Raw genomic sequence first — 10,134 nt, 5'->3', positions numbered from 1 at the left:
AAAACAGATGTTTACTGACTGTTCAAGACAGTGTCCTTCGGTCCAATTTTCCACTTTGTTTAGGTCAGAAAGAATTGCTGTACATCGTCCGTACAAGTCAGTCAACCCCCCCCCCCCCCCTGCATCATATTTGCATTCGTTCCGACAGTCAGGAATTCACCCACCCAATTTATATTCACCAAGGCCAAACAATACTAATTTTGGCCATTATATTGCTAGATTCACCAAATTCTTCTTCCTTGGGCCACGCTCCAACATTCCACAGTTTTATGGATTCTTTTCCGTGATCTGTTCAAACAACAATGGAAACAGTAGAGGTCATAAAGTTCCCCTTGTGTTCCTCACCTGTTGGGAATGTCATTTCTTGTCGGGCAGTACAGTCAGCATGGCGTTGCGAGTGACACATTTCAATTTGAACCAAATGTGTAATGTGCGGGGGAGAGAGAGAGAGAGAGAGAGAGAGAGAGAGAGAGAGAGAGAGAGAGAGAGAGAGAGAGAGAGAGAGAGAGAGAGAGAGAGAGAGAGAGAGAGAGAGAGAGAGAGAGAGAGAGAGAGAGAGAGAGGAGGGGGCGAGAGGGCGAGAGGAGAGGCGAGGAGGGAGGAAGGGAGGATTGATCCGCGTCTGTTAAAATCTTGTTCTGGTTTTCTTAGAGTGAGGTCTGTGCCTGCCGACGTACCTCTACCGTGCAGCCCCCTGAACGAGAGCTGTTTATGCAAAGAGTCTGGCGTGTTTTTTTGGGTTTTTTTTAAAGCGAGAAACATCTGCATAATAGCAGCAAAGTGGATAAAACCACACAACTGGGCTCATTTTTGCCTTTTGAATGAAAGAGAGGGGCAGTAAAAGAAGGAAAAGAAGAAGAAAAAGAAGAGAAGCGCTGCAGGTTTTGGACGGCGAGTGGATCTGTCAGTGTGATTTTGGGTAAACCTTTGCAGTGTTCAACTTTTGATTTCTCCACGAACCTGGCGAGCTCGACCCCTCTCTTGCAACGCGGAGCTGTTTTTTCTCTCTCTCTCTCTCTCGGAGCGGAGAGACACGTGCTCCCCCCCAACCCCCCCACCCGTCTCCGCTCTTCGTAGGAACAGCTTTAACTTTCTAGGTTTAAAAAAATAAATAAAACGATCGAATTGCATTTTCCCCTTCAAACATTTTGGAGGTGATGTCATCGAGCTGTGTTTTGGCTGGTATTGTGTCGAGGAGGCGCAGGGAGAAGTACTGCAGCCAGGCGGCAACCAGCGGCTGAGGGCGGCGGGCAAGTCGGGAAAATCAGGTGCAAAGTGCGGCTGTCATTTCCTCCCTGAGTCCGCCACCCAGTCACAGCTGCTCCCATCCTGTCCAGTTACCCCCTCCCTCCCTCTCTCGTCTCGTCCCGTCTGCACACTACTCGGAGCTGGACCGCTCCAGGACATTCTCGACATTTGTGACGGACACTGTTGTGTTACTGGAGCGTCAGACCAGCGGAGGCATCGCGGGGGGAGCCGACATGACCGAAGGCGCCTTGCATCACCCTGCGCCCGCAGAGCCTCCGTCCCCCACCTGCTGTGTGCGCGAGCATCCTTCTCACCCCCAACAGTTACTGGACCTACTCAGCCGGGACTGAAGCTCATTTGCTGCTGTCATCTCGGAACCAAATCCACCGTCTACCGGCTTCTCCTGCGTACTGCACATTTCCTTTTACGCGCCGGTCGGTTGGATTACGCCGAAGATTACGCGCGCGCATCGTGGCCCCGGGGCTGCTGCAGGGTCACCAGTTTTTCGGAGTTTGACAGTCCCTCAATCGATCGCGCGATTTCACCTGTTCTGTCCTTCGTCGGGAGCGCGATTTATCTTTGGCTCACCACTTTGCGCCCCCGCCCACTATCCCCCGGCGTGGACAGCTGTTCGAGGTTGCCCTGCGGTCACAGTGGCACGACTCCTCCAGCCTCAAACACCAGTTTACCCACGGCCGCAGATTTATTATCCACGCGGTGGGAACCGGGCCACGCCATCGCCGATGCCAACTGGAGTGGCCGCTCACTCTTTGACTCTGCCTAACATCCACCGGATTTCAACCACTGAGGGAAACTCTCCGGGCTGTCGGACTGGCTCAGGCCGAGCAAGGAGTCTGACTCTGGGCCAAGTTCCATAGTGGAGGGGGGAAGCGATGTGGTCCCTTCTTTCCACGCTGACCGTCTTGTAAGTCTCCCTTTTAAATGTCTTTATCTTGCAGTCATCAGACCTCTCCTTGTGTTGAAACTACTTTCAAATGAGTCGAGTAACGCATGAAGATGATGGAGGGATCGCAGTGTCAAATGATTACATCACTCCTCATCAGTCCCCGTGGAAAACATGCAAGGAAAGTCCTGTTTTGATTGGCTGACAGTTCGGGGGCACTAGGTCACACTCGGGGCTGTGTTACTCATAAAAGCTGCCATAAACATCTCCATCACCATCTTACACTTACTTCAGGGATGGCCGAAACTGGCTCGGAATGCCGTTTTCCCATCTCCAATTTTTTTGTCCGACTGAAAATATTTTCGAGTCAAGTAACACTGACTTTATCTAGTGGGATAGGAACATGATAAAGTGCCAAAAGCAAATGTGAGGGAGGATGCATACTCGGGGGGCTGTTGCTTGCCCATTCGAGGTGTGTCTTGTTAAAAGCCGAGAGAGATTTATTTTTCTTTTCTTGCGTCGGCTCTCCTTCTCCCACATGGCAGCCATCGTCAGATACTTCTCATTCCTCGCGCAACCTGGACGGGGCGTGTTTCGGCGCCGCTGCCCGATTTTCTCCTCCCTGCCTGCATCCCCCGCCGTCTGCGTTTTACCCACCTAACTGCCTACATCTGTCTCCTCGTCTTGCTCGTTCACCATTTTTTTTTTCTCCCAGAGATGCTTGTTGAGATAAAACTTTGAATTAATAACTGACGAATGACGGCGCCCCTGGCAGTATCTGAGGACGAGCAAGCCCGACTGTTTAGTCTGCTGGTTTTAGTTAAGGTCGACCAAAGCCAATCATCGAGCCGTTCATTTCCTTCTTGCCTATCGCTTTACCGCAGACATTTATGGATTTATTCCCTCCGCCCAGAAAATGCAGTTTCTCCCATTGTATCAAAGTCTGGCACGCAAAAGGAAAAAGTACGAACCGCAGCAACCTGTTGCTACTCTCTTAAAAGCCACAACTCCACTTTGAGGCTTTCTCTAACTATTGTTCCGCAGTCGGGCCTGTTCCTGCTGATACCACTCACACACCCACTTGCCTCACCACCGCCGCAAAGGCCCACAGACTAACATCCAACGTGCCGAGGCCCGCTGATGCAGTGTCGGCCTACCGCTCTAACCACGACTACACACAGCTAAAACCGCCGTTCTGTATGCTGAGTCCCAGCAGGCCCATCGCGCCCTCTTTGCACCCGTGCTCGCTCGGTCGCGCTGAGGTTCGTTCGTCCGACCGCAGTGTTATCCTGGTGCATCTGCGAGGACGCAGGTTTATGATGTCAGAGCTTTTGCTTGTTTTGGCAGACAGCCACTGCGCACCGGGCTTTCCCTCTCCACCCCCCCATACCTCCGCTCTGCCTCTGCTCTGCCCGACCTTTTTTTTTTTTTTTTGCTCCTATTCTGTCCTTTTCTCATCCCTCCCCCACCCCCGACCGGTCCCCTCTTTCCTCTCGAATTCGCTCTGTGGCTGGCACAACACGGAGTGTCTGTGGTTTTTGTGGGAGCGGGGAATCTAGTGTCGAGGCACTTTTCCTGCAGTGTCCTCAACGGCAGTGCGGCCGTGCTGTTTTAACAGCTGAGAGTCCTCACAAGACACAGGGGCTCAGGTTTTTTTGGCGGTGTAGGTAAAATGTGAGGGCCAACACAGCATTGCCCTGGACGTCTGCGTCTATTAGAATGACTGAAGAGTCAACACAGCAAAGTATGCGCTGTCAGAAATGGGGATACAATATGTCTGTGTAATTTCTCAGCCATCCAGCTCATGGTAATCCACAAAGGGTGAGCTGAAGGCAAGTGGGTTTAGAAAGCCAGAGCCCTTTGGATTCAATGTGAAACATCTTCTGCAACCAAAACAAATTTAATTTGTCTTGGATTCATTGATGAGGCCTGCTGTCCTTCATGTGCTAGCTATCCCAACGTACTCTAAAGTGCCAATAAATAGGCTCTAAGTAAAAAATGTGCACTTTTTCCAAGGCCAGAAAAGCACAGGTATTTTACGTTGACCTGACTAAAGTCACGTTGCTCTTTCGAAGACCACAAATTGAGCCGGTGGTAATTGCCAAGTAGTCATAATGTTAACAATCAATTCATCTGTTAATCGAATATTATGTCCGTCACGAGAGCCAACCAGTTACGATGGCCCTTAAGCAGCCATGTGTTTCAAAAAAAAAAAAAAAAAAAAAAGGAGGGGAATGAGGCAAGAGTATGCGATGAGGTACATTTGCCAGAGTCAGAAGCTGGTGGTGACTTGTGTTATGATGTGCATGACTTGTAACCTCTTCCCCTTTCTTTCCCATTATTTATCTTTTTGTCTCATTCGCACGCCAGACCAGACCACACTCTGTGGTTATACTGTCTCTTCAGTTTTTATTCCTCCTGAGAGATGCAACCTTTTATGATCCCACTCTTGGCCCGCGCACACAAACATCTGATTTTATCCCTCACCTTTTTGTATTCCTTGCCAGCAACATTTCCTGGCAATTTATTCTTGCATCACATTCTCTCGACCCCTTTGTGTCCTATTGAGCCGGTCTCTCCATCTCAATCTCCCAGTCTCCGAAATAGCGCACACGTCTTTGCTTCAGCCCAGCTGTCAGCTGCTTGCTCCTCCTGTATACACACATCTGTGTGCATGCCCATGACAGTGCGGAGGAGTCACCTCACTCACCCCAAACATAAACCGTGAGGCAGGAAAATGATAGAGAAAGAGGTGCAGGAGCGATAGGGAAGGCAACAAGTCAGACGCAGAGTGGAATCGAGACGCAAGAGGCTTGCAGAGATGAAGTGGAGAAAGACGAGACTGCTCGAATTGCTTTTCACCTTCCATACTTGCTTCTGAAAGTCATCAAGTCACTAATGCAGAGTAGCTCAAGGACTGATTTTGCACAATCCCAATCTCGAGCTTGACATAACAAACGATAGCTCCAAGGTTTGTGGTTTAATATTAGATAGAGCTAGAGGATATTTTAATTGGAAAAAGAGAAGCAGCTGCTTCTATTTGGACTCTCAAATCATCCAAAATTCAGGTGCATGCTCAGTAGTAACATAAATAAGCAGTGTGATGACACACATGACTTGTCCATCACCATAATTATTCCTCTAGAAATGATTTTTCCGCACATTTGGTAGCTCATGTTCTCACTTAGTCATAGCATCTCTAATTGGTGCCACAATCCACTTCTGGCCAAAACCACATCACAGGCCGGTGTGCACCTGTATTCCAGTCCAGCTGTCTACATATCCACCTCGGCCAAATAAACCGACTCATTCCCTCAGATGTCCCATGCAAAACATATTCTATTTGTCTCGGTATGTTTGTACGGTCCAGTCGGGTCATTTGGAGGCCAGACTTTGACATGGCCCCGTCGGAACTTTGGGTTTGCTCGGAAAGAAGTCGGGTAGCGTAACTATAAACAGGGCCATGGGTGTTGCCCGTCTACTGATGCCTGGACATCTGTCTGTCTGTCTGTGTGTCAAGCTACTGTGCCAGCTAGCAATGTGAGCAATTGGCCAATAAGGCAAAGAGCTGTTGGAACTGCGGGGCAAGGGCGAGGGGAATGGGAATGACTGACGGCGTCATGCTTGACTTTCCCAGCTGTCAATGTTGTTGTTTTTTTTTTTTTTAACGATTGCTCTCTTTCAACGATTTTCAGATGTATCCAGATGTTGCTGGTGATGTGCAATCCATTACAGGTGAGATGCACGTCAATGAGGAATTCTTATAATAATGAAGACGAGTTGTATTTTGATGGAAGTGCACTTTCTCAAACCGTTCTGCATGGGCACATGTTTCCAACAGGTGCTCGGTGTGGATGGGGTCAACTTCAGTGTGCATGTAGAGAACCAGACACAGGTGCGAGACACCATGAGTCGACGACACCACCGGGTTTACCAGCTCTACAGTCGCACCAGTGGCAAACATGTCCAAGTGCTGGGGCGCCGAATCAGCGCCAGGGGAGAAGATGGAGACAAATATGGTAAGACGCACACACACACACGTGGTGGTTAAACAAGTGAATGCACAAACAGATGTGGGCGGCAGCTGTGAAAGCCTCCCCAGGCTTTGGCACAGGGACATCACACGACGTCTTTTAGACCTCACCGACTGATTGCTGACTCAATGACTCACAGATGGACAGAAGGACAGAAAGAGAATGGGAGGAGGAAGGTATTTGAGTCAAAAAAAAAAAAGGTGTTGAGTTAGTGAGAGGAAAAGACTGGTAGGCTGTGTCAAATCTGAGGTTAGAAACTCATCTTCTTCATCGATCTGCGCATTGATTCCTCATCCTAGCTGTTGTCTCCTCTGGATTTAAAACAGCAGGCGTCTTCTAGCTGCCTCCCCCCTTTTCTTTCCACTTCCATGCTTTAACGCTCGCGGTGTCCATCCCCCATTCCATCTTCCTCTCCACCTTGAATGTAATTATGGCTAAAGCCATTCTTAAACAACACGCAGAATCGATGGGCAGTAGGAAGCCAGGAGGTCATGTCTCTTTATTTGCTCCTTTGGTGGCTTGTATTGAATCTCAATTCACAAACAAGTTACTAACATTCCACCCCGAGCAAAACAACTGTAAATGTTTCCAAAAGCATTACAAAGACGAAGAAATCGCTGTCTTGTGTCTGATTCATGCACAGCGATGCAAGAGAGCTGAAGGGATATTGGGGGGGGGGGGTGTTAAGCGGGAAGGCTTTATTGATTTCTCTTGACCCCTTTGTTGACTAAGGTCATGTAGGAACCATTTTAGGGCTTTATTTTTAACCAGGCTCAAGCACTCTTTGAGGATGGGAAGTGATATTGCCCGCAAGGATGAACGTACGTATATGTATTGTATGTGTACAAGTACTACAAGAGAAACCAAATTTTCTATTGTTTTTCTCTCCATGCTCAAAAGCACCAGTGTTATCTGTTTGGATTTTTATGAGCCTAGTTTGTGGGCAGCAGCGTCTCAACTACATGAACCGCTTATCTTAAAACCATCTGTTCGTCTAGAGACATCGAAGACAAGGAAGGTTCCATTGATGCCATAGAAAAATTGTGTGGGTCATCAACTAGGTCTCAGAACGGATCAGTCATTTTGGTTATGGCTTTTGATCACGGAAGCACAGACAAAAAACTGTATGTGTGTGCCAGAAGGAATTGTCCAGCATCAATGACACAAAAAATTTAAAGGATGTAGTCAGCCATTAAAAAGCAGCTGTGCAGATGGAAGTGGCTTTTTATCCTGTATGATTTGACAATCAATGGAATGAAATGGCAGATAAAGAGATTCTGTTGACACCAAAGTATTGCCTTTGTCTTTATTTGGCTCTAACGTCTGTCTTTCCTTCTGTCTGTCCCTTCACAAGCCCAGCTCGTAGTGGAGGCAGACACCTTTGGTAGCCAGGTGAGAATCCGGGGAAAAGAAACCAACTTTTACCTGTGCATGAACCGCCGGGGCAAGCTGGTAGGAAAGGTAAGAATGAATTTCGGGCACATCAACATGCCCAGAAGAAAATGATTGTGATCCACTGTCCTGACCGGCCTCTCTTTGTTTCTCTTTTCTGCACACGTGGGTTGCTTGTGCTTCCTCTTCCTCAGAAGGCCAGTAACAGAAGTGCCGACTGTGTCTTCGTGGAAAAGGTTCTGGAAAACCACTACACGGCTCTGATGTCAGCACGCTACACGGGCTGGTATGTGGGTTTCACAAAAAGAGGTCGCCCTCGCCGCGGCCCCCATACGCTCCCCAACCAGCAGGATGTTCACTTCATGAAGCGTTTCCCACCCGGGGAGCAACCTGACCTCACCACGCCATTTCGATTCACCACCATCAGCAAGAGAGGAAAGAGGGTGCGTGCTACTGGACCCCGCTAATGGCAGCTAACACCCAAACTCGAGTTGCTTGCCCAAAAACCTTGACCTGAGCCTGCCAGTGGCTGAACCGGTCAATCAAAAACCATTCACATTCCACTGAACAACTTGCTTTGTTGGGACAAACATTGACTAGGAAATTTGATGAATCATTTATGGGGTTTATCTTTCCACCAACATTTTTGCCACTACAGCCCCATAGTTTTAGGATCATTCCCTTTTTCCTCCTTTCCTGGGACCAACTGGATCCTCGGTGGTCCATCACTGGAAGCGATATAGCCTGGTCTACTTCCCTTCACAGACCAGAACTATTGACAGAATACCTGAAGGGCAGCCAAAAGAGTCCAAAGTCCACGGCTCCACAAAGGCCTTTATTCCACAACCACAGAAAAAAAACAAAACAAAAAAAAAACACATGGCCTTTTTACATCTCCTGCTGTGGACCAGCTGGACAATATCTAGAATGGAATTACAACTGGCCCATACAGAGAGAAGACAAGGGTGAGTGGGTGCTCAGTCTAAAGGGAAAAGACTGCAATGTGGACAAAGGGATGGAATGATCTGCACAGATCAAGGACCAATAATGGACTGTTGACATGTGACGTACTTATTCCTCTCACTGCAAGCTTGGTGGGAACCTGCGAGAGTGATGGATGGATGGATGTATTGATTAGTGAGGAAACGGGGTGACGGACTCACTTCATACATGCACGCATGTCTGTAAGAGGAAAAAATGAAGAAACGAACGCGCATTTCTCTGAGTGCATCAACAAGCATGAGGAAAGCTAGTTCACGCGGGGACTCTGGAGACTCCAACGGCATGGAGCAACTGGAATGTATAGAACAAACGTAGTCAAAACAACCAGCCAACCACAGAACACCAAACCAGTGAACAACCAAAGACAACCGAGAGCCTTCTTCAGGACTCCACCCTTTTTACCATGACCACAGAGGACGCAGCACCCTCTGCTCGGAGGTGCGATGAAGAGCACAGAGGGGGAGCACACGAGGGGAGGTGCCTTCTCTTTAAGCATCACTATAGAAACGACCCTCAGGGGATGATGCTCCTGTGCGATACCGTGGATACAGAATGCTGCTACCAGGACATTCAACGGAATAAACCAAAGTCTCACGCATACGCCCAGGAGAACAAAATATTAAAGGGAACAATTTATTGAAAGCTATATATATATTATATATATATAAAAAGAAAACAGAAACACTAAATAAGCAATCATTCTACGATGGTTAGTATAATTATTATGATAAAATTATTTCATTTATTTATTTCAGCTATGTGTGCAGCAGTCTTTCTTGACTCAGTAAACCTTACAGAACCATTTCATGCGTCTCTGAACTGATTTGTTCCCACATGACACTGACAATTACATAGAGAATATATTGATGTGTCCTTGCCATTAAAAATCCCACATGAAAACAGCAAAAACATTGTTGAAGAGAAAGAAGCATGAATGCACACATATGCAGGGTCTGTGGCCTCAACAACCCCTGCACTTAATTAGTGTTGGAACTAGGAGATGCGTAGTACGGAGTAGAGATCCAAATGAATGTACGTGAAATCTGAACGAAAAGGCCAAACTAAAAAGAATGATGTAAGACCACTCAGAGAATGAAGTCAAAATACGATGAGACTAAAGTTGTGATTCCCCCAAAGAAACAAATCTCTGCATACTCACAGGACAGCTTTGGCATACTCATTGACATCTGCACATTGTAGTTTCGTCCCGTAATGCTAGCGAGGCCCTGACTGTAAAGTAGTGAAATTTTACACGAGTCGTCAATACGAGTTCTACTACTAGCAGGACAGTTGTCAACAAGCGCACATTTTCCCCTCAACTTGTGACATGTAGTTGTTTTACCAGTATGAATGAGGGAGGGCAAAAAAAGTGTATTAGTAAATGGATCTTAAGACGGATATCAAGGATATCTAATAAATGCTCAAACGGTTCTAATGATCATATCATTACCATTATTATAAACATGATTAATATTAGCATTATTGTTATATTCTCCAATTTTTCTGTTTTCTATCTCATTTGGAAAGCACTCAGTCACGTGTTGGGTTTCTCCC

General features: G+C 47.4%; 1 protein-coding gene across 1 annotated transcript; it reads left to right on the top strand.

The window, feature by feature from the left end:
- The first annotated feature begins 2,037 nt into the window (after window positions 1–2,037).
- Window positions 2,038–9,374, top strand: fgf18a (fibroblast growth factor 18a). The gene is made up of 5 exons (XM_085902453.1): window positions 2,038–2,173; window positions 5,848–5,887; window positions 5,994–6,171; window positions 7,541–7,647; window positions 7,773–9,374. The coding sequence occupies exons 1-5, from the start codon at window positions 2,142–2,144 to the stop codon at window positions 8,043–8,045; spliced, it is 630 nt and encodes a 209-aa protein (XP_085758579.1). The 5' UTR covers window positions 2,038–2,141; the 3' UTR covers window positions 8,046–9,374.
- Window positions 9,375–10,134: the final 760 nt, after the last annotated feature.

Source organism: Syngnathus leptorhynchus, chromosome 2 (assembly GCF_054491065.1).
Source record: "Syngnathus leptorhynchus isolate UIUO chromosome 2, UIUO_Slep, whole genome shotgun sequence".
Classification (NCBI taxonomy): domain Eukaryota; kingdom Metazoa; phylum Chordata; class Actinopteri; order Syngnathiformes; family Syngnathidae; genus Syngnathus; species Syngnathus leptorhynchus.
This window is presented reverse-complemented; position numbering and strand designations above follow the sequence as displayed.

Coding starts and splice junctions, on each gene's coding strand:
- fgf18a (XM_085902453.1), top strand. CDS start 2,142: ATGTGGTCCCTTCTTTCCACGCTGACCGTCTT. Junction 2,174..5,847: donor CTTTCCACGCTGACCGTCTT/GTAAGTCTCCCT, acceptor AACGATTTTCAG/ATGTATCCAGATGTTGCTGG. Junction 6,172..7,540: donor AGAAGATGGAGACAAATATG/GTAAGACGCACA, acceptor TCCCTTCACAAG/CCCAGCTCGTAGTGGAGGCA.